General features: G+C 38.3%; 4 protein-coding genes across 4 annotated transcripts; 2 read left to right on the top strand and 2 right to left on the bottom strand.

Annotated features, from left to right (window-relative positions):
• Positions 1-464: 464 nt before the first annotated feature.
• On the bottom strand, positions 465-2,352 carry LOC145470597 (uncharacterized). Its single transcript, XM_081454403.1, has 2 exons — positions 2,347-2,352; positions 465-1,839 (listed from the first exon to the last, which is right to left on the bottom strand). Exons 1-2 carry the CDS (start codon positions 2,350-2,352, stop codon positions 514-516), a joined length of 1,332 nt encoding a protein of 443 aa, XP_081310529.1. The 3' UTR covers positions 465-513.
• A 445-nt stretch (positions 2,353-2,797) lies between these two features.
• On the top strand, positions 2,798-23,800 carry LOC145470596 (uncharacterized). Its single transcript, XM_081454402.1, has 14 exons — positions 2,798-2,903; positions 3,343-3,510; positions 4,469-4,578; positions 4,942-4,994; positions 5,384-5,529; positions 6,579-6,860; positions 7,467-7,778; positions 8,222-8,685; positions 9,443-9,537; positions 18,086-18,242; positions 19,422-19,482; positions 20,098-20,366; positions 20,902-21,067; positions 22,245-23,800. Exons 1-14 carry the CDS (start codon positions 2,798-2,800, stop codon positions 22,442-22,444), a joined length of 2,589 nt encoding a protein of 862 aa, XP_081310528.1. The 3' UTR covers positions 22,445-23,800.
• On the top strand, positions 12,579-13,861 carry LOC145469781 (histamine H2 receptor-like). Its single transcript, XM_081453587.1, has one exon. It carries the CDS (start codon positions 12,674-12,676, stop codon positions 13,601-13,603), a length of 930 nt encoding a protein of 309 aa, XP_081309713.1. The 5' UTR covers positions 12,579-12,673; the 3' UTR covers positions 13,604-13,861.
• An 11-nt stretch (positions 23,801-23,811) lies between the features above and the next one.
• Positions 23,812-24,177, bottom strand: LOC145470595 (dynein light chain roadblock-type 2-like). The gene has a single exon (XM_081454401.1). The coding sequence runs from the start codon at positions 24,175-24,177 to the stop codon at positions 23,812-23,814; it is 366 nt and encodes a 121-aa protein (XP_081310527.1).
• Between the last annotated feature and the right edge of the window lie 1,086 nt (positions 24,178-25,263).

The raw sequence follows: 25,263 nt of genomic DNA, 5'->3' as shown, positions 1-25,263 counted from the left end.
ATTATCGTTATCATCCTCATCATTATCATCCTCATCCACATCATCCTTCTCCTCCTCATCATCATTATCGTTATCATCGTCATCATTATCATCCTCATCCTCATCATATTTCTCCTCCTCATCATCATTATCGTTACCATCATCATTATCATCATCCTCATCCACATCATCCTTCTTCTCCTCATCATTATCACTATCATCCCCAACATCCTTCTCCTCCTCATCACCATTATCGTTATCATCAGCATCATTATCATCCTCATCCACATCATCCTTCTCCTCCTCATCATCATTATCGTTATCATCAGCATCATTATCATCCTCATCTCCATCATCTTTCTCCTTCTCATCATCATTATCGTTATCATCATTATCATTTTCATCCTTATACTCAACATCTTTCTTCTCCTCATCATCATCATTTTCATCCTCATCTTCATCATCCTTCTCCTCCTTATCATCATTATCCTTATCATCGTCATCGTTATCACCCTCATCGTCATCATCCTTTTCCTACTCCACATCATTATCATCGTCATCCCCATCATCCGTCTCCTCTTCATCATCATTATCGTTATCATCAGCATCATTTTCATCCTCACCTTCATCATCCTTCTTCTCTTCATCATCGTTATCGTTATCATCGTCATCGTTATCACCTTCATCGTCATCATCCTTTTCCTCCTCCACATCATTATCATCGTCATCCCCATCATTCTTCTCCTCCTCGTCATCATTATCGTTATCAGCAGCATCATTATCATCCTTAATCCCATCATCTTTCTCCTCCTCCTCCTCATTTTCATTCTCATCATCATCCTTCTCCTCCTCATCATCATTATCGTTATCATCATCATCTTTATCATTATCCTCATCATCTGTCTTCTCTTCTTCCTCATCATCAGTACCATTGTCCCCATCATCCTTCTCCTCAACATCATCATCATCATCATCATCCTCCTCATCATCATCCTCATCCACGTCATCTTTCTCCTCTTCCACATCATTATCAACATCATCCCCATCATTCTTCCCCTCATCATCAACATTATCGTTATCATCATTATCATTATCATCTTTATCCTCAACATCTTTCTCCTCCTCATCATCATTTTCATCCTCATCTTCATCATACTTCTCCTCATCATCATCATTATCGTCATTATCTTCATCATTATCATCTTCATCCCCATCATCCTTCTCCACATCATCATCATTATCGTTATTATCATCATCGTTATCACCGTCATCCCCATCATCCTTCTCCTCCTCATCATCACTATCGTTATCATTAGCATCATTATCATCCTTAATCTCATCTGTCTCCTCCTCATCATCATTATTTTTATCCTCATCCTCATCATCCTTATCTTCCCCATCATCTTTATCGTTATCCTCGTCATCAATATCATCTTCATACTCATTATCCTTTTCTTCCTCATCATCATCATTATCGTTATCATCATCTTTCTCCTTATCATCATCATTTTCATCCTCATCCTCAGCATCCTTATCCTCCTCATCATCATTATCGTTATCCTCGTCATCATTATCATCTTCATACTCGTCATCCTTGTCCTCATCATCATCATCGTTATCATCGTCATCATCCTTCTCCTCCTCATTATCATCAGTATCGTTATCATCATCGTTATCATCATCGTTATCACCATCCCCGTCATCCTTCTCCTCCTCGTCATCATTATCGTTATCATCGTTGTCATCGTTATCATCATCATCATTATCATCCTTATCCTCATCATCCTCATCATCCTCATCACCATCATTACCATCATCTTTGTCCTCCCCGTCATCATTACCACCATCATCCTCATCATCCTATTCCTCCTCGTCATCTTTATCGTTATCATCATCCTTATCATCCTTCTCCTCATCATCATTATTATCACCATCATCATCAGCAGCAGCATTATCATTGTCATCGTTATCCTCAACATCCTCATTATCCTTATATTCCTTTTCCTTCTCCTCCTCTTCTTCTTCCTCCTCCTCATTATTATTATCATCATCGTCATCGTTGTCGTCTTCGTCGTCGTGGACGTCATCATCATCATTAGACAGACCCATACCGATCGATTCCACATCTTCTTGGCTTGACGTCACTTCCAGTGTCTCTGAACTGTCCCCAGCTACTCTGGACAGCTTACTGTTTCAAAGCCAGAGGCTGACTTCAATTGCTAATACCGGTAACAGCAAATGCTCAACAACGATACCTTGTACCTCCAATATTGGTGTTAAACCCTCAGCAACCCTTCAAAAGTCTTTGTTATGGACAGGAACTGTCACTGACCTTCAAAGGACGAATTCAATTTCTAATACTATTACCACCATTGACTCAACATCGATATCTAGCACCTCCAATTATTTTAAAACCACAGAAACCCTCGGAAAGTCCCCGTCAAGGACAGAAGCTGTGACTGGAACTCAAAACACGATTTTAGTTTCTGACACTGCTACCGGGGTAACTGGTACCTCCTACATTTATTTCAAACCTACATTAAACCTTCAAAGTTCTGTATTATGGGAAGAGACTTTGTCTGAGCAAAAAAGAACTACTTCAATTTCCAATACGGACACCATCATTAGCGAAAAATTGGTTTCTGGTAATACCAACACTGCTGTTCAAACTACAGCGACCGTTTCATCAATTTACACATCGCCCCTTGGGATTTCCCAAACGTTATTAGCATATAGCGTTGCAATAACGAGCCCAACACGTGCAACGAAAGATTCAACGACCAGTAAGTCTACAACATTAATAGCAAACACGTCATACATGACCATGAGCACTCGGCGTGATGGTCACGTGACAGAGGCGACTATCAAGACAGTTACCCCTAGTCAACCATTCACAGGATCAGTGGCAAGTTCTGTCATTAAAGGTATGGGGAAGACTTCACGAGGTAGGATTTTAAAAGCCGGTACAGACTTTGTCTGAGTTAAGTTTCGGATGTTGCAAAATTGAAGTTTCCTGTAGTGAATATTCACGGCTGTTTTCGGAATTCGGGCTTAATGTTCTCATTTTAGTGCTCTTGATGCTAGATTAGAATTGGCATTTAGCAAAAGCTGATTAAAATCAAAGCAACTCGAATATATTAAAGAAAATCAGAAACGATTGAATTGATCAACTGGCAAAATGATTGTCATTATTTAGACAATTTAATAAACCTCTTCTCGCTTTTCTGCGAAACAGGATTGAGGATCTCAAGCAAGACTTAATTTACGACTTTAAGACTACATTTAATATATACGTTTGGTAATTTGATCACTAAATGTTATAATTCATAATCACACATTTTACTAACGAATTCAATTTATTAGGAAATGAAAGGCCTACCAACTGGACCCAATGGAGTGATTGGTCTTCGTGTTCAAGACCATGCGGCGCTGGACAGCAAACACGAACTCGACTCTGCAATAAAACGGGAATAGAAGATTGTATTGGAGATAGCAAAATGATCAGACAGTGCAATGTTAATTTTTGTGAAGGTAATTTAGAATAACGTGTGAAATTGTCTGCATCCTATGGTTTTTGTTTACCTTAGCTAGATTCAAAAACAAACAAATTAAAATTGTTCCATAAAAGGTCCTATGCAGAACGAAATGATGGCTGAATATCGGAAACAGTGGGTGATATAAAGCTATTCGGAGAGAAGGAATCTCTCAGTGGAACATAAGTCTGACACACAGACACTAAGCCCTGAGACTAAGCCCTGGAGATCAGCCAAAACCTGTTCAAAAGCGACAACCGTAAAGTATATTGCTAGTAACATTTTAAATTTCATGATGGAAGAGAAATGAGTTCGGCTTCTTTACAAGACCTCGTCCACAATACGCCGGAGGAATTTAAAAACGCAGCTTTATTTTTACGGTTAGGCTTACCGTCCACACTAATCCGTCGCGAAGATGGAACTTTTCGAAAACGCTCTTCAAACGGGAGGGATTTGACAACGCCGGCTTTGAGATTTAGTGTGCACGGAAAACATCTTGAAAATGGAGCTTTTCGAAAAGATGACATCACGATTGTAATGTGATTTCACTGCCGATTTTTTCTCAACTACGCATGCAAAATGATTGGTTATTGTTGCGTTTTCAAATTCCTCCGGCGTGGTGTGAACGGAAAACAGTGATTTAATGCATATCATTTTAGAGTGAAACCTCCGTTTTCAAATTTCTCTGCGTAGTGTGGACGGGATTGAAGAACTTGACTTTTTTGCTAGCACCTTGAGTCACTGGCTGATCAATATCTATTCTATAGGTCTGAATTAATTTTCCACCCAGGTAAATAAATAGACTAAGCTTAACAATTTGGCGGAAGAGGCTCATGGTGCTAGTTTCTCTCCAATCTTGACCAATTCAAGTTAGTTTTTCAAATTCACTGTAGAAAAGAAACGCGAATGTCCATCGTTTATTTTCAAATCTACAGTTCTTTAATTTTCTGTTACAGCTGCCGTTTTCAACATCACAACAGTTTTAGTCGAATGGCTGTGGAATGACACGCTGCTAGATAAGAGTAGCACTGATTTTTTTGCCCTTGAAGACACACTGCGACAACTGGTAAGCCATCTTGATTGAGTGTCTGATTGACTGGGTCCACAGTTGAAAGCAATGAGTCTTAATAGATGATGTTATATAACTACAAACACTATTTTCTTTTTCCTCTTGCTAATTGGAGCAATTCCCATTTAAGCCCACTCTAGTCTCGAAATTTGCACTATTAGGCAGAAATGAATTAATCCTGGTAGCTGTAATCCATTGACGTCCAACAAGCTTAACGACGAATGAACGACGGATTTACGGCGAGAGGCGGACAGATGGAAAGATAGACGAACGAACAGAGGAAAGAACTGACTTACTGGTGCAGACTTGATTCCTACCTTAGAGTATTTTCTTACATGTTACTTCTGTTTTAAATTCTAGATCAAGCAGTTGTATTTGAATAATCCTGTCGACGTGAAGCTACTGTCTTGCAGGCGAGTTGCAAGAAAAATATTTCAAATTTTGATCCTTAACTTACCAAGAACTTTAATCTTTTTATTTATTTAATCTTGAATTGTTTTATGCTACCCTCGGAACTCAAAACAAATTCTCCTCAGCTTAAAATCATAGGTCACTTAAAATGTTAGCATTACGTATTACGGGTGCATTATAGCGAGCTGGCCCATTATAATTATAGATTTGTGTACTCTCTTTACTAACACTGAATAGCAGCCGGTAGACTCTCTTTGTGTTGTGTTTTCAATGAAACCTTGTACCATCAAACAAAATGTTAATAACTGGAAGAAATGTCTAATGTCATTTAATTTTGATTTTGCTAATTTTTTCTAGTTATTTATTGGTGATATCTAATTTTATGCTGCAGGAGAGGAAGCGTAATAATTACCTTTAGTGTTAACTTTGATGCAGTAGACTCAGAACAGGTGGTAAAATTAACGGACAGCATGGAGAATGAAGGGCTGCTATCTGCACTTGGATCTGTTACGTTAGTGAATATTACAGCTGAAAAAGGTAATGTTCCATGATTGTAAAAGCACTGCAATCTGGTTGCTGCATGGTATTTTCATTTCCGTTCCAACTTACACATTTTTTTAAAAACAAGATTAGTGGAATCGTCCGTCGGCATCGGTTTCAGATTAACGATCAACGGCAGGAGGTCTAACGTTATCAAATACTGGAAAATATTATAATCTAATAGGACTGGAAAAGAGTGCAATGAACGCATTTATATTGTATAGTATAATAAAACTTTGATATTTGCCGAATTTTGTTCGTTTGGCCATTTATGATTTCTCCCAAAGAAAGTGGATAAAAGGTACAAATACTATTTTGCATTCCAATTCGTGCATTAGTCTTATGTTATACTGTCGGAGCATTCGAGAAGAGATTTCTTAAGCAAACAGAGGATTAATGGAACTTTTATCGGGCATTTCACGGTGACGAAGTTGACAAAATATGGACATGTACATCTATTTCACTTATATTTGATGCGTTTTCACGCCTCATCGATATTTCACGGGAGGTAAAGTCCTTATGATGATACTGAGAGTAAATGTTCCCTGAACAAAGAAATGGGGTAATTAAAAATCTTCAATTATCTGCCCGGTTTGATCATCATGTAGGTTAAGGCTGGTTTTCAGATGCAAACTTTTTATGTAGTAAAAATCTATTGCATCTTACCGATGCGAAGCAATTAACCAAGTTTTGTTTTAGTTGTAAAATACATTAAATGATCAAGAGAAAAACTTCTTATATTGGCATTTTTTGGCTTATATTTGCATGGTTACTTTCCTTCACACAAGACGTCTAGACGACTAATGGCTTAGTTCACGTTCTGGTGGCATACAAGGGGATCGGAATTGGTTCGATATAAGCGCACAATGTACATTAAAAAAGTATACTTGCTCCTGAATTGAGACATAAGACTGTAAAGAGAAAAGGATTTCAGTTAGAGGAACAAAACGTAACCACGATGGCCGTTGTTGCCATGCATCATCGGTACAGAAGGAGTTATTTACAACAATGTAAAATACTTCTCGATTGTTTTACATTTTTTACAGTACCCAACCAAACGCCCGCCATTGTTGAAACATACCTTACAAGTGCAACTAGTTTGCGAGTGTCCTGGACAGCTGTAAAGGAGCCAATTGCAGGTTATCAAGTAGCATTTCGTTCTACCAGCGCCGGAGAATGGACAAGTGTATACGCCACTTCTCAAACCTTTTCGATGCATTTGGAAAACTTAAAGAAGGGTGATGTTTACCGGTTAAGAATAGCGGCGTTCAATGCTGCTGGGAATGGAGTCCCAAGTGATGGAGCTGAAATTCACATGAAAGAAGGAGGTAATGTAGTAAATGGCCTGTTTTGCAATGTATCTAATAGAGAAATTACATCGCTTTTTAGCCAGTGAAAATTGTTATATTTGTTTGGAAATGATCAATAGGATTTGTTACGAAAGTAAGATGCACCATTTTACTTACATTGTAAGTTGAAAAGGACCCGTCACCGTTATTTTGATTAACTATTTGTTTGTTAGAGATATTATTCTTCAGTATATCTAAAAAAGAGTTAACGAAGTGAGCCTCCCAGAACGATCATTCATTTTCCGATCATCATGAAGGCTAACAGTGCCCACACTGCGCCGCTGCGGCGTGAAGTGATTTTTTTTATAGACTGAGGTATTCAGTCCATCAGCGTTGAACACCGTTAAAAAAACAAAGCGAAACAGGCAAACTAAATTATGTCAAAAAAAAATGTACCAGAAATTTCAAAACCAAGACAATCAATTTTCTCTTTATCTGCGACGTGAAGTAAATCTTACTGAGGTGTTCAGTCCCGAAGTAGCGTTGAACACCGTTAAAGACAAAAGCTAAAAAGGAAAACTGAATTATGCGAATAACTCCAAAAATTTCAACCTATTTTCTCATCAAAATTTCATTTCATATCAGTTCCCACAGTGGCTCCCGTAGTATCATTGTCCGATACCAAAACTACTACCTCTCTGATCATTTCTTGGACTGCCATACCTGACGAATACGTCACAGGTAAACTACTGGGCTACCACATCACTTACAAACCAGTAAAGATAGCTGAGCAACGTATTGACGGAACAGAATCCCTCACAGTAACTGCGCATGCGCCAGCAAATGGGAAGCATGAGTTTACTTTGGATTCACTTAGCTCGTTTACTCAGTACAGCATTACCGTAGCAGGATACACAGCAGAAGGAGATGGACAGACCAGCGAGGTTGTTCTTGGAGGTAAAAAAATAAATTAAGAAGAAGACTTTTCATTTTTGGAACGAACTTGATCAGCTCTATTTTTGGCTTCATAGTCTGCTGGGTAGGAATCCCCAAGGTGCGAATGGAATGGGTACGACTGGGTACGAATCCCGTAGCCTGAATTTTGCTAAGCTTTCCCGGCGAGTTTTTAAGTTGCTGCAACAAGTGAAAACGAAAATAATCCACAGCTTTTAATTACCACAAAGATACCTTTGTGTTGGTTTCAATCTAAAGTAAAATATACTTATTTTCGCGAATAACCAAATGAGGACAAGAACTTATTATAATCCCGTGAATTATTTCATGAGACCAACATCATTCAGTTGCGTCTTGGTTAACTCGAAATTTCTCACAAATCAGTTTAAATTGTCTTTTAATTTTAGCATCAATAGCAGCGATAGTTACTCTTTTTTCTTTTCCAGAGACTTGCAATTGTCCCAAAACACTGTACACAAATTGGGCTTTGTATCCTCCTTACGTAACAGAGATCAACCAGCAACCTGCCGGAATCATTGGCGAGCTCATTCAAGAGCTGATTTTGTATTCGTGCGGCAAATGCCAAGGAGGGCATGGCGAAACTTTTATCGACATCAAGAACAATGGAAAAGGAGCTGCTGCTAGAAAAACCTCAATGGGCGAGGTACAAGCCGATGTAGACGATAGGACGCACGTCACCTTCCCTGTTTTAGGGAATATGGATGACGAAAAGTACTTGAAGGAATTTGTGTTCGTTCCTGTGGTTCAGTCACCGGGAATCGCATTTATTTCATTGGCCAGCCAGTTGTCAAGAACGGAAGTTGTCGCCTTGACGTGGAATAGGAGCTGGCCTATTGTTTTCCTGATTGTGGTAATGGGCTTCATTGTCGCAGTGCTGATCTGGATCGCGGTAAGTATCCACTTAAAAGAAGTTACAAAGGAAAAGAATAGGTCTTAAAGGAGGTCAGTCACGGTATTTTAAGTAAGTTTGGCCACTTATGAAATAACTTTTAAAATATTAGTTTTCTAACATAAAAAATCACCAAAGAGATAATGATAAACCATAAAGGGACAAGGGTGGTTAAGGATGGAGGTGACTAAAACGGATTGCAAACGACGAACTTAAAAAATTTCAAGATATGCAAGATATTCAAGATATGCAAACCGTCACCTAGCTCCCTTACGGAGTTCCTTGACGGAACGCACGCTGTATGCAAAATACTTTCAATGGACATTTAAAGGGCGCGGTTAGATAGAATTCCCTTTTATGTACACCTTGTTCATGCGTGCATGCAATAACCCCGTTGTTACGGCTGGCTTCCTTTAGCTCGTAGCAATGGTCGTTCGCTCGAGTCCCTTAACAAGACCTTTGGGAGTAAAAGTGGAACAGCGACTTGATCATGCTCACCTTGTAAGCAATTAACCACCGAGTGCAGATAGTGTTCAGTAAATTACAAGGAAATGTGCTACAAATGTGCTACAAATGTGCGAATTCTGTTAAACTTACATTTCGCATCAAAAGGGCGAGATGTAGGCGCACAAGAACATTTTACTCTAAGAGTCAGCGCTCTGGTTTTCAAATTAACGGATTAATCATCCCTTGCACCATGAGCTAAAGATTTCGTACTTTGCATACAACTAATCTCAGTTTCTTTTTCCAATAACAGGAGAGAAGAAACAAAACTGAATATTTCTCGCACTCATTTTTAAGAGGGACTGCCGACCTTACATGGTTTTCCTTCACGACGATGACCACTGTTGGGTGAGCCGTGATCTTTGATAGCCAGCGGTTTTACTAGACCTAATGAAGTATAATGTCTGCGTGTATATAATATTTTTTCATTTACGAGAGTATCATTGAATGTTTTTTTAATCACTCCTGTCCGGCCCCATCCACACTACGTCGGAGGAATTTGAAAACGGATTTTCTTTTCTTTATTATCATTATTGTGTATTAGAATGGGATCAAAAGATTACGGTTGTTTTTTTTTTTTTCTGTCTTCTTCAATCACCCCTCTTATTTACCTCTGCAGTATGAAAGATATTCGTAACGAAGTAAAACATTTGTTTTAGCAACTAATCTGTAAGGCAATGCAGAGAAAACATGCATATAGCCAAGTTTTGCAAAAAATGTTTCTAACTGAAGTCGTGACGTTAACCAACATGGAAACACCACTGATACTTGTGATGAAATCTTAAGTTTTAATCTCTAGCTTGGCTTATGCCTTGTTAAAGCCGATGTATGGACATAACTTGATCCTTCCACTTCTAAAGTCAAATTTGCTGTTCTTACGTTTGAGTATGAATGAGCCCCCTTCTGCATGGCTATCTCTCCTGGTGGCTGTAAAGTTGAAACCTTTATTACAGTTTTATGAATGGAAATACTGTGAATGAAGTGTTAGCACTACTATTTAGAATGAAGTGTCAGCACTACTATTTCCAATATCGCAATTATTAGGCAGTTATTTAATTAATCAAGGACGGTGCCTACTAAATACAAAGGTTTTTGCGCCAGGTTAGGACCACGCGGAAAAAGTAGATCTTTGCAAGGGCTATTGGAATCTACAAAGAAAACCTGAGGTAGCCACGCATTTTTCCGAGATAATTAGCCTTGAATCTCAACAAAAATGTTGACATCAGCATTTTTCTGAAAAAGAAGGAAAGGATATTTTTTCACAAATTTCCACAGAATTTACCTTTAAATACAGAAAAGCAAACATATTTATAAAGATCTTAAAACTTCATGGTAAATAGTAACATAAAAACCATTTTTGGTGTTTTTAATAACAAAGTCGTTGCAACAGCGCTTTTAGCGTCTTTGACAGCCTTCCTCTGGTTCAGCTAAAATACAGTCTAAACAGCTTTTGCTCACAACCAGAAACTAATGACGTATTGAATAGGCTTGCCACTTCCATTTCACAACATAAAAAGTAGGGGTAACCACGCGTTTTTAAAAGTTATTGATCTCTTTTGAAAACTTTTGTGGTGCCCGTTACATTTTTGTCCCGTCATCTCCCCGATAAGTAAAAATTGTGTATCTCGCACTAGGCCATCTGCAGGTACTTGTTTACAGTTGGATTTCAGTATAATTTGCGACCGATAATAGCTAGTTTTTCAGCTGGAAGACGTTGACAGTTACTGCTTAGTGATATGCTGGTACAGGTTCATTAAACTTGATTTGGTCACAGTGGGAAAATTTTGCTTTCATTAGTAGCGTAGTTGATTGCGTCAAGTGTCAACTCCAGCGCGCGCTTAAACCATGTCTTGCGTGATGCGCAGAAGGTGTGCGCACTAAGAAAAGTAGGCACCGTCCTTAAACGTGGTTCTGAGCTAGATTTCAGCTTTGAACGTGGTGAGTGTAAGGATGAAAATATGACCTACCTTTCTTGTGTAAATAACGTACGAGCTGATGCATTAAGAAGAAGAGATCTTTGGGATCTTTGGGGAGGAACACTGGGGATCAGATTAACCAATGACTCACGCAGCTTCGAACATCGTCAGGCCTCAGTTAAAGTAAAAACGTCAATTCAATGAAAGGTACGACTTTACTGTAATCCTTAAAAAAATAAGAGTTAGTCCGTGATTGATTACTCTTTGTGGTCAAGTGGTTAGGGCGCTGGACTTGAAATCTCGAGGGCGCGGGTTCAAGTCCCGCTCTGACAACTAAGTTGGAGTTGTTTCTCGGTAGATCTAGTTCAACTCCTCGGGCACGTTTGTAAATAGCCAACTGGTCTACCTCCTGCCAGTTGCGATTTTTAACCGTGTTATGTTCATTTGCATTCTTTGTTTCATCGTTTGTTTCCACTGGCCCTGAAAAGCCCCAATGGGAGAGTAGTCAATTAAGATATTTATAATTTTATTTAATATGTTTACGGTGAGAGAAGACAACATGTAGGGAACTTCTCGAGAACTTGTTTCTTTCTATATTATTCAAATAATATAGCAAATTTTAGAGTATTTTTCCCTTGGCCTGACGTTGAACCAATTTAAAAAAAACTTTAGAATTACCCATGTGTTTAATTATGAAGCTTGAAATAGATTAGCTAAAAACTGTATAAAAAAAATTTTGATCAAAGTTAAATGTCAGCCAAAAAAAAAAAAAAAAAAAAAAAGAATACATGGAAATTAAAACTTCACTCATTCTGGGTTTGATAGATTGATTTTCTCAGTAAGTTCAAACAAAGGCATACAATGATATAAAATATTGACGTACAATAAAAAGGAGATGAACAGAAATTAATCAAAAGTTGTAGAGTTGTTTTTTTTAATGATTCCTGACGGATAAATTCGGAACAAAGACAAATTTAGCTCTGATGAAAATCAAAGATGAGTCCACTAAAATTTGTTACCCAACTGGGGAGGTTCTTTCAGAAGTGCGGCTAAAGAGTAAACCACTGACTGTTTTCTGCGAAACTGAATTAAAAGAAATATCAAATGACTTGTATTGTAAAGCAGCTGATTTAACAACCGAGAAGAAAAATGATTGAACTTTTTGTTCTACTTATCTTTCAATCTTTAAAAATTTAATTTAACTGAACTGTTCTCTTTTTATGGAACGGAGCTAAAATACCTTTCCTTTTCTTTCTAGGGAAGATAATCCCACGTAAATGGAAAGAAAAATATCAGAGTTTCATCAAATGAAAAACCAAACGACACTTTTAATTCATGATACTTATTGTAAGCAATTAAAAAGCCAATCAATCGATGCATCAATCAAAAATTTTATTTAGAAGGTGCAGATGAAAACCTCCACACCCAGAGATCATTTTCATTTAGGAAATTATTTATAGTACATGTCTAGCAGAAAAAAAGTGGCATCCTTGTCGTAGGCGAGCACTTTGAGCAGTTCTATTTAATCTAACAAGTTTCTTGCCAAGAGCAAGTTGCAGTAATCACGGATGGCGATCAGCACCAACGTCTCCATCCTTTGCAGCTTTGATGGTGTGACGGACAGGAAACAAAATCCTGCTTATGACAAAGTAGTTTTATCACTTTCAATAGTAATTGCTGTCCTGTCGCCAATAACAGTGGCAGGAAATGCTTTAATTGTGGCAGTAATTTGGAGGAATCGGACTTTGCGAACTCCTTTCTACATGTTCCTTTGTGGATTGGCTATAACAGACCTATCCACAGGACTTATCACTCAGCCATTTTATGTTGCATCCCAGTTTATTTGTTCAGAGGGGCCCCACGAACTCGAAGACGACCAAACGTTTCTCGTTTTAGCGAGGGTAATCACTGGTGGCTTTGGAAGTTACTTGGTATACGTGACGGTCCTGATTCTCGCATGCATGTCGATTGAAAGATGGTTGCAGATGAAGCGGAGATTCTTGGTTATTCAGCGTCGAGCACGTTTTATTGTCGCTGGGATAGTTCTCGTTCCGATCCCAATCTCTGTGTTTCGTGCGTTAAACATCTTAACGGGTAGCTATGAACATGTCTTGACAGTTACCTTCGCCTTGTTACTGCTTTGTGTCATTGCCATATCGACATCCTCTTTTAAGGTTTTCCAAATTATTCGAAGTCACCAACAACAAGTCCAAGCCAGAGAAACGCGTCAGATTTCAGGTCAACCGACCATAAACTTGGCAAAATACAAGAAGTCTGTGTTTTCTATTCTGTACATTGTGTTATTATTTTACTTTGGTTATTTGCCTTTTATTGTCTTTTTCGGAATCTATCGTTCTCTTAAAAGTCACCCTGTGGTAAAGCTAGTTTATGTAATGTCGTTGAATTCTGTGTTTTTGTCTTCTGCACTAAATCCTCTTATTTACCTTTGGAGGATGAGCGACATTCGAAATGGACTGAAACAATTAATTTGGAGGTAAAACTAGCGAGACAACGGCTCTAACTTACGCTTTGTAATGTATGATAGTTGTATAGAGAGAGAGAAAAGGAAGGTTCATAAATGGTTTTACAAAAGCAATCCATATCATAAGGTGACTAATCTTCTAGTGCTGATCTGCAAGACTCTGCTTATACAACAAGGTTTAACAATTTTTACGGTGTCCTTGTTGCAAATTTCTTGTGAAAATTGTGGAAGGTATTAAAGTCATTGTGTAATAATAAGAAATACCAAAAATTGTACATCGCAGATCTTCAAAATAAAAGAAATTGGAAATAGTGTCTTTGATGAATTTATTATTCCTTATTGAAATGTCTTATGCATAATAATTAACAACCTTAATTTTCTTTTGGTTGATGGATTTATTCAGTCAGTCGAAACTGTAAATAACATAATGCAGGGCAAGGTTACACATTACACAGCTGAAAAATCGGAGTTGCTAAATTGAAAAGGTAATATAACGTCTCATGGGAAACTTTACCATCTCTAAGAGTGGACCATTTGAAGAAAGATGAAATCACAGAAGTCGAGGTGATTAGAACTGCGGTAAAGCACTGTCTCGAGTGTTTGCTATACCTTCTAATTTATCAAAAATACAGCTAGGGAAAGATGGAGAATAAAAATCGTAAAAATCTATGCTGATGAACATCAGATGTCCAAACACCATCAGTTATGATTTGTCAAAGTTGATGAATTATGAATGAGTTTGAGAAGGACTGCAGTTTAACATCGTCGTCGGGTTGCGCCACCTTGGAGGATTAATATTAATCACTATTAATTCTATCAACTCTTGACCTCTGGGAATATGATTTAACACATCTCCAGGGAAAGTGCTATTTCAATTTCTTGAAGTAATCAAAATTTTACTCCGTAGAAAACAGAACTGCGGTTTCTGGCGACACCATCCAGGAAACAAAGGCTTAACGAGCTATTTCTAAAATGCTTCATCTTGTTATTGAACATGGTGGTCAAATAGGATTGATAAACTAACCGTTACTTCGAATGTTTTCTTTTTCTTTTCACCTATGGCCAACAAATAATTCAAAGAGTAAAAATAATATTCTTATCGTCAACATGGAAGACACTTTTTTTTAGTGATGGAGTATGAATATGAACCACTCAGAGGATTGGTTCAACAGCATTTATTCGCCCTATTTTGGTTCACACGTCTTACTAGTCATCAATAGGGAGTTTAAGAAAAGTGTTTCTCAAACTCATTAATGATTCATTAAGTTCAAACAAAGGAAACCATGACCATACACTTTATTCCAAAATGGCCGCAATTTTTGTATTCTTTTGTTTACTTGCAAATTAGCCCTTGTTGCCTCGTTTAAGGGAAAATATTCTTTTGAATTTCGAGTTTAAGAACGAGGCAACAAGGACTAATTTGCAAGTAAACAAAAGAATACTAAAATTGCGGCCATTTTGGAATAAGGTGTATGACTGTGTTTGGATATCTTATAACCCAAGCAGTGAGGCCTGGGTTTAAATTTTGGCTTCGTTTTTTGTTTTTTGTTTTCCACGTTCAGTCACAAATCGCCGTCTGGTCTTTAAAGCGCATGCACCACCTGTGCATGCGTATAACGCATGGAATTTACAGAGGTTGTCGTCGAGAAAAGTTAACACGGATTCCATGATTACTAGGGCGATGAAATCACATACAAACGAACACACCGTTCAAGGTAGACCAACACTAAAGGACGTTAAGCGTTTTCGGAACGGGTCGGTCTCCAAGCCTTACGATAGATCAATTTACGAGCGAACATTTTGAGTGAATCATGAATCATGTTATACCAAAGGAGCCATCAACCGGGGCTATCAACTCTTCAACTTGATAAAAAGCATCTTCAGAAGCGTCTGCGTATTTTTAGACGTGATTGTGAACCAAGCAGAATCCCGGCACGAGCTCAAGAACGTCTGAGCAACAAGAGCAGAAAGGTTAGAGAATTTGTTTACGATTTCATCTGTTCGAGTACACCTATGTAAAATGCTCTGAGAAACTTCGTAAAGTATAATAAAGATAAAATCTCGTTATGTGTCTTAACAAGAGTGAAACTCATGTAGCGAATTATTGTACATTTAAGCTGAAAGATTCTAATGTATGTTGACCCCAGCAAAACAATAGCTGGTTTTCACATGACGTCACTAAAATTCGAACTACAAAACTGTTGATCTTCCTGAGATTTTACTTAAATGATGTATAAGAGCAGCTGAAAACTAATGTTCATACAAATTTTCGCTCCGAATGGGTTCTTGGTTTTGTGATACACTACGCTTGAATTTCCAAGCTTTTGCGTGACGCGGCATTTACATGACGGCCTAGAGAGCTGTCATGATGGTTAAAGAAGTGACTTATTTCGGTGAACTTGGCTATGTGAACAGTTCAGGTCTTAGAAAAAGTATTGTTTTAATGTTTAAGAGTTCCTTGAGAGATAAATCCACGCTTTTGTAGCAAAACTCAGTGACAGATGTTTCTGTTGGTTTCCGGCCGCCATGTTGGTGCCCATATGGATGGGCACCAGCATGGCGTCTCCATACAAATCTCTATAAATTTGGGTAAAAAATTTCTCCGCATATCTCGCATAAGAAAAATTGCTGTGACCAGAATTTTGGCCAGAGTCTTTGCATATTTACGTTCTTTCATTTTCCAGATTCTGGGCTTTATCTATTGACCGGTTTTGATTTTTATTTTGATCTATTTTGAATTGCGTGACACTGAAAACCAGCAATTCTTGGCTTGCACTGTCACGCAATCCTGACGCAATAAAAAATTGATTCCAAAACCATTTAGTGGATAAAATCTAGAAATTGTGATGTTATAGGAGATTAATAAAGATGACACTCCTCGAATTTTTAAGTCTGTGCGTTTTCCCAAGCTCAGATATTCGTCAAAATACTTTGCACAAATTTACAGAGACCAGTATGGAACCGCCATGTTGGTGTACCTCCGCGGTACGTCTACATTATGGCCGGAAAATATTGTAAACATCTGGAACTTACTTTGGCTATCTAGGCGACTGATTATCTGTACTGAACAAACAATCATTTACATAGGCACTTTTCCTAATACTTTAACTTCTATATGGGTTAAAAATCACGAGATAAGTATATGATTTCGACAACCGCGTTCGTAGGTCTATGTCACGCATCGCCATAACTGTGAAATTCAAAATGTCTCGCTTGCTTGAGAAACGCAAATAACAACGACAAAGGCTAAGGAAAATAGACTGAAACGTTTATAGGTTGATATAAAGACCTTGACTCATTTCACACCCTAAAGACTTGCAAACGAGTAATAAGCTATTAATCGATTCCAAGAAATGCAATCAAAAGTAGAATAGCTTAAGTACATCAATTCGATTGAATTTCGTACAACTTCAAATGCAGAACATTTACTCAGTTGCAATATAGCTATTGCTTCTCAGTATAACGACTACCTGGGTACACGCAGCAAAGGGTCTAGTCTTAATTAGCATATATTTTAACCATTTTATTGCTCCGTTTTTTGCCTAGTTTTAGTCTCGATTGAGACGATATATCAAACACGAAATACCGTGTTTGACCACATTTCCAAACACCTCGAAGTTCGTCAAAAACACTCCGCTGCGCGTCGTATTTTCAACTCTCTTCTTGCTGTTTGGAAATGTGGTCAAACACGGTGTTTCGTGTTTGATATATTACATATAAACTATTCAAACTGCGACCAAATCAATTAAACCTGGTTGACTGGTTAAGTTTTGATTGATACTTATGAAGAAATTTTTTTAATGGCTTAAGAGTGAATATTTGATTTAATATGCCGTGTTTTGATTGGCTGCCTCAGCGTGCGGTCGACAACAAATACGGCAAACGTGGAGAAAAGATGAATTGAATATTTATTCTGAAAATGCTTGAAATTATGTTGTATTCGCTAAGTCAATGAATCTGCTTTCAGTGGTTCAGCTTATAAAGCTAAGAATAAAAACAAAAAAATGCCATGAGAGAAAATCATCGTACACGAGACTTTTGCAGATGTAGCAAGTACCTGGAGCTTCATTTTAATCGGTTCACCTTGATACCATGAAAGAGAGTACAAGTGAAAGTTGATTAAAAATTGCACAGTTGGTTATAGGTTTCACTCTGAAAACGCATCAAATGTTTTCCGTCCACACTTCGGCGGAGGAACTATTTAAAAACGCAACAATCACCGGTAATTTTGGATTTGTGTTTGAGGAAAACACGGCTGGAAAAATCATCTGATTATCGTAACGCCATCGTTTTTGAAAAGTTCCGCTTTCTCAATGTTTTCTGGCCGCACGAAAACGAAAAGCCGGCGTTTTCAAATTCCTCCGGTTTGAAGAGCGTTGTCGAAAAGCTCCGGATGGATTAGTGTGGACGGCAGGCCAAACCATAGAAATAAACCTTTCAAATTCCTCCAACGTAGTGTGGACAGGAACTGACTGCTGTCTTTCTTAATTTGCCACAGGTTTGGAGAGAAAGTACCCGTGGAAGTAGTTTCCAGGCTAATCACGATCGTTTGGATCGTAATAGGCCTGGTACTGATTTCTATTTTCGTGGCAGTTCTTACAGTGTCCCTGACAGTCATAGCCACAGAAAACCGATCTACGCTATACGGAGCAAAGGTTGGTTTATCATACTGAGGAGCTCTCGCCAGTTAAATGACAAACTTGATGAAATTATTGACTAAATAGAAAGGCCAACTCTAGGAGGGACGAACGAAAAAATATAATTTCCGACAATTGAGGGACGAATTAGTCAGAAATTTATTCGGACAGCACGATGGAGAGGCTCGCGGGTTGTAATGGCACCTTTACGGACCATCTAGGATTTTGGCGGAAGATTCAGGTCCTTCTAGGTTGCTCAGTCTTCCTGTTCGTCCACTTCTTTATTGAGCTTTTCTTATAACAGCTTGTATGCATAATTGTAAAAGGTTCTAGCTTATTGATTTTGTGCCCTCTCCTCGGGGTCTGGTGCTGCTGCGTTAGATGAGCATTACGTTTCCACATATTTTGCTGGCCGCATCGTACGGGTGATTTTTTCGTGGTTTTTCGCATCTGACGTAGCAAAGGTTCTAATTGTTAGAACCAACAGTTGTAATTTGCAAGGCTATAGATTATCTTATTAGACGGAATACATCTGCATCAGACGACTGACTGACGCTTTCTCGAAAAAACTATTGACATTGAATGTCTCGTATTAGTGTCGTCAATATCAAGTTGAGGTTCTCGGTTAAGCCGTACAGGCGGAGCAGTGGGGGAGGGGAGGGGGGGGGGTGCTTCTTGTAAAATCATTGAGGGTTAAATATTTCTTAGTCTCGCCCATCGTTTGTGAGGGCAGAAATACTATTTAGAGCAGTTTGTATGTGATCTGAAATGAACACAAATCGTCTTAACTTCGTTCCCTGGTTTTTAAACATGCAAGAACCTATTGATCTTGAATCATGCTCGCTGATGCGACCTAGGTCATTTAACAAACACTAACACCATATTTAACGTCCTGTGTCACGCATCCTAAAGATTCTCAAAAGCATCTCGTATACATAGGGAATCTTTCTGATCAAAGTTACGAATGTTGTTTGAAAGCGTTTTTTAGATGATTGACTGCTCACTTTGACCAGGTTAAGATGTGGCGATACAGATGATTGATACAGGTGATACCCGTAATAGATCAGGAACTAGACAAGTTTAAAAAAATTTAGACGATACTACATTAAACTCGCCACTACTACATTGGAGATAAGATAAAAACAATGAAAAAATCTCACATTCAAGTGAGGACATTATGGTTTTTATATGTACTAGGTGACGGCGTTGAGGGATTCTCCATCTCATCGACTGGGTATACTAAGAAATGCCAGAGTAGGTAAGTCATGTAGACTTAAGTTAGTTGACAGTTCATTGATGGCGTAACATGGGTAGCTGCCGTTGCCTCTTGGTAAGTATAACTGTTTTAGATTAGATTTGTGCGATCGGAGATAGAGCCCTGGCCAAGGTCGTTGCGTCATGCAAGGTCGTTGCGATGTTTTGCTTTTGTTCTCAGAGTGCTTCTCTCCTGCCGCATGCGGAAGAATTGGGTAGTCCCCGCAAAAAAGCTCGGTCTAACCCGCGACGGCTTCATCCACTTCATATTGAACATTACAATGCTCTTTGTACAATGGGGAGTAGGGATGGGGCAGTGGTGTGAGCGCTCGCCTCCCACCGAAGTGGCCCGGGTTCGATCAGGACCCGGTGCCATATGTGGGTTGAGTTTGTTGTTGGTTCCCGCCTTGCTCCGAGGCTTTTTCTTCGGTTCTCTTGTTTTCTTCCCTTCACAAAATCTAACAAGTTTAAATTCCAATTCGACCAGGATAGAAGAGCCGCATGAAAACCAGCTGAGACTATTCTGTATTGACGTGGCTTCCTCTCTAAATATTGTCATTTATAACAGAGGCCGAAGTTAAGCTGGCTCTAGAAAGGCTTTTTGATTTTCCTTTTTCAGAGCCCAAGGAAACTTTAGAAGAAGCTTTCCAAGCACTTCAAAACGGGGAAACGGAAGGATTTCTATTGGACGCATATGTGGCTGGGAGCGGAGTTGACAGTTTTATCGAGACACCTTACCAAGTCAACAAAATCATTGACACCAAAAAAGGTCTGGGTGTGGTCCTTTCTGGAGAAGCAGTAGTGTTGCGTCATCGGGTCCGCGATTTTGTGAAAAAGAACGCCGAGAAAATCACGGAGATTATTCAAACGAGCACATCTCCTCTTAAGGTGAATAAAAACAACAACAACCAAACACGTTATTTTGCCAGATTACATACAAGCAAATAGTTATCAATAAGTGAACGAACGAAATAAAATATTTAAGATGATAATACTAAGCCAGCATTAAGCATTTTAGGCAATTAAGAAACGTTTAGTCATAGCTTGCTCAAAGGAACGGAAGGATAAACTTTTTAATTCTTCATCCAAATTATTCCAAAAGAAGGACCAGAGAAGTGCAAAATAAATACGACGTAGTAATTAGTTCTAATTGATTGATACGGTAAGCTGATTTTGATGATAGCCTAGTATCATAATTTTGCTGAGATTACAAAGGTAAGAAAAAATTGTCAAAGGCCTTAAGGAGTAAATTATGATCATACTGGGACATAAAAAAAGAATAAATAAACAGAATGAATAAAAGCTAAATGTAAAAGAGCATAAGTAATCAATAATTCCAGCCGAAATAACAGTTCATTGACATAACAGACAAGTGCTAAATAAATGCGAGGTCCTAACACATGTAAAATCTTCCAATAAACAGCAACCGAAACAAAGTGAGGCCGAGGATAATGCGCAAAGCCTCGTGAGTTCCAGTTCTCCAACTTTTCGAGACGCCATCGCTGTGACTGCGGGTGCACTGGGCATGAGCATTTTGATTGGAATAGCCTGGGAACTGATAAGAAAACGTCGTAAAATAAGCGCTTCAGGTAAGACTAGTATTCTCGCCGTAAAACTGTTAAACTTAAGTTAAAGCACAAATTTAACTTTTTCAGTCTAAAGGTCGAAAATTCTTTGTACTGGTTACCATCGAGAGGATAAAGAGTAAATGTGTTTATCATGGGTTCTGTGACCTCATCCTTGGTGTGTTAATGTCATTGTCACACGTCGACACAATGCTTCATTAGCGGGGCGTTGGTATAGATATCAAGTTGTCTTCATTTGTATATATTCGAGTCACACGGCCGCTTTTCCGCCCTCTATATTAAATACCCAATGACTAAGGCCGACTAGTATTTTCGAGCTTTGGCGTTTCAGGTTGCTGTAAACTTTATTCAGTAAAGTTATTATTCAGTATATATTTTCAGTTTTCTTTATTTTGTACAGACCGTTATTGTTTCGTAAAGTCATTATTATGTCATTTTGATTGAAAGGACATGATAAAGAGTGTCATACAAGGCTTGTGCTGACACACCCTAGAAGTGGTTATTTAATACATGAAAAATGTTCCATAATCGGTTGAGCGGGGCGAATTAGAACATAAATAAGTTAATCCCTCATACAGGCCTTTTTCCTAAGGCAATCCCTCTCAAGTAATTTTTAGATAATTCACGGTTTCGGAATTCCCAGGATTCTGTGGAAGTAGCCATACCTGTTATGCATATTTTACTCGCCAGGACAGCCCAAGGGGCTCTTCAAGTTTTGCATCCTCTACGAAAACATTTACGTAACGGGCGCGGTAACATTATCTGAAAGAGAACTGGATACCTTGAACAAAAGGCTTGAACGGGGAATACACTGTCTTAGCCTTCATCCTCTCTTGTTACTATACATTTCTTTTAATGCAAGGTGTTCAATGCAAGGACTGCTGGTATACATCATATACATCATGATCGTGGAAACACCCCTTAGAAAATGATTTGTTTGTTCTCATCACCTGTCTTTTTGTCATATTGGTAGCAGAAATAGCTCCCTCATCAGAAATTGAAATCAGAAAATAGTAATAAACAAAACACACAGAAAAAACAAAAACAAACAAAAAAAAAAACGAACAATCAAACACAGTTAAGAGTCGGAGAGACTTAGGTTAAATGATACCGCAGATTTAATGCTAATGACCTCATGGAAATATCTTATTTCATTTTTTTTTTTATTTTAAAATTCCAGGCCACAGCGAGCAGCTCCTTAAGTCCCACAAAGCCGAAATGGGAGAAGCTGTTGAAGATTTTTATATTCATTTCACACAAACCTACAATAGATTGAGGAACAAACACAAAGAGCAATTACAGATGCAGCAGGCCTTGACTAGAGGAGAGAGAAAACGTCGATCTGGAAACAAAGTTGACACATTAACCACACAATTTTAGGAACATCAAACGGTCGTTCAATAACTACGTCTTTTTTTATAACCCGTAGCTTGGACAATCGTGCACAGATATAGCAGGCCTTGACTAGAAAAGAGAGAAAAAGTCGATGTGGAAACAGGGTTAACACATTTACCGCACAGTTATGGAAACATCAAACGGTCATTCAATATATAGCTACGTCTTTTTACAATCCTCGGAATATGACACAATCATAAACTTCTGAAACATTTTGAGCCCTGCTTTTTGAAGTTGTCTGAACAACCCTAGATACATCCTATCTACAGTTTATATATTATACATTTTCTTTGAGACTTATTATGGAAATATGACTCTATTGTAGCATACACAGGAAGCTGTTGCAGTATTTCCAGAAAACCATCGTTCTAAAAATATGGTCTAGAATGATGGGAGTACGTCACGGTTTACACATCTTGAAAAGTTTAGCGTAAATTTTTCAAGTTCATGGTTTGTAATGTGTGTTAATCTTCTCCATCCTTAACCATCCTTGCTCCTTTATGGTTTGCAGTAATCTCTTTGATTTTTCAGTAACATACGATTTTCAGGTTTTACTCCAGTTTAAAGGTAATTGTGCAGGTGGTCAAAATAACTCATTATACCGTGACTGAACTCCCTTAATAGGACGTTTCTTATAGTCATAGTCATTATTTAACGAGGGAAATGGGGTTGTTACGCTGTAGTGCATATCAAATAAAAATGATAAGCTATCATTTTGATCCGTGGAATCGCTTCGTCCATATAATATTTGATAAAACAATTAAATCTACATATCCTTGGTATTTTTATAAGTGGTATAGGCAACTCGATCTGCTATGCTCTTCGCTTACTAGTCGTTTACTACTAGTTTAATCTAGACCCCGTCCACACTAAGTCAGAGAAATTTGAAAACGCAGCTTTGTTTCTACGGTTAGGCCTACCGTTCACACTAATTCGTCACGAAAACGGAGCTTCAGTTTTAGTATAGAAAACGCTCTTCAAACCGGAGGAATTTGAAAACGCCGGCCTCGCGTTTCAGTGTGGGCGGAAAACATTTTGAGAAGGGAGCTTTTCGAAAAAGATGGCTTGGCCATAATTCTGTGATTTCCCTGACCAAAATGACTAGTGATTGTTGCGTTTTTAAATTCCTCCGGCGTAGCGTTGACGGAAAACATATGATGCGTCCTCAGAGTGAAGCCACCGTTTTTAAATATTCCTCCGGCGTAGTGTGGCCGAGGTCAATAGACGTCTGCGCATTCTTATAACATTCTCAAAAGCTAGGTAAAATTATTATAAAACCTGACACAGGACCTGCAAAATTACGGTTACGATTTCATTTTTCATCGCTCGATCAACAGTCTCTTGTACCTCAATCAATAAGACATCGTATCTTTTACAACATGCGGTTCGTTATCAATCCGTTGAACCACAATAAGAATAAGGTCATCTGTGGGTGCCACCATAATCTCGTGCTGCTTGTTTCGGACCCTTATGAAACGGAGCTCGTTCTCGGGGTCCAATTCGCGCACTGCGGAATGGGCCATTTTTATGAGGTTCTGGTACTGCACGGCGTATAGCTTTGTGGTGGTGATGTCCACATTTGACCGGAGTATGAGACCGTCACGATTAGTGACCATGAGTGCCACTACACCACGATGGGTCTGAATGCGCCTAAGGATTTTTTCAACGTCTGTCTTGGAGACTGATGTATGAAACGCTTGAATATCAAGGTCTTCCATTATTCAAAATACTGTGTAAAAAAGGTTGCAATTAAAAACGTGGTGGCACGGATTGAGCAACATGAAATATTCTCTTAACAAAACATCTGATAGGAAATGGAGCGATTTCAGTGTTTAGTGGACAAAAATCTTGTACCAGAATAATTTTAAGTCTATTAAAATCCTTTTTGCATTCTTTAAAGCGAAAGCTATAAATGATTGCCTGAAATAACACTAAAAAACAATTTCCCGTAAATACTCGAGAAAATAAATTTCAAAGTTTAGAGAAGTTGTGCGGACACAGTTAAATTTTCATCATCAGTGTCATCTCGACAGTAGTTTTACACTAACTTCAAAAATTTGCTTTCGTCATTTGGTGTTGTTAGAAATTACTTCCTTTGAGAATATATTTAAAGCAGTCGCACATAAGTTTGCAATACGATGCCAAAAACCTTTGTACAAAGTTTTTGTCTACTTGTTACTCGAGCTTCTGGTGGATTCCTTCTTAATCCAAACCTTCCCCAGTCTTCCAGACCATCTCTGTTGTTTTCATAATATCATGGGTGACAAATTACTCCTTAATTCTGGCGCGAAGTTTCAGCGCTAATTTAAAATTTCACATGTGAAATTGCAAAATTGCCATAGAAACGTTTGGGGCGAAATTTCTGGATGCAATAAGCAAGTAAAAAAGAAACCCAGGATTTTAAGCTTAATTTGTCACCCATGATATTAAAAGGTAATCAAATGGTATACTCGTGAAATTTAGAACCAATTCACTTGCGTTTGGTCAAAATTCTAATAATTTCCCTCGTCTAAGGACTCGGAAAATTATTAGAATTTTGTCAAATTAAAACTCGCGTGAAATTATTTCCTTATTTTACTCGTCACCTTCTGATTACTAATACCAATTAGCTTTTTGGTGCTTAGCAACTTAACCAAAATACCACTAATTGATGACTTATCCATACGCGTGCGACAGTTCTGACAAGAAAATATTGGCCCCATTTCATAATACAACAGCTCTTTGAACATTCCTAAGAAAACCGTTGCACGAACTTTGAACTGTTATGAAAAAGACACTACATAGAACCTTGAAATGATGAAAAA

Source organism: Orbicella franksi, chromosome 15 (assembly GCF_964199315.1).
Source record: "Orbicella franksi chromosome 15, jaOrbFran1.1, whole genome shotgun sequence".
NCBI lineage: Eukaryota > Metazoa > Cnidaria > Anthozoa > Scleractinia > Merulinidae > Orbicella > Orbicella franksi.
Note: the sequence above shows the minus strand (reverse complement) of the source record. Positions and strands in the feature narration are given on the sequence as shown.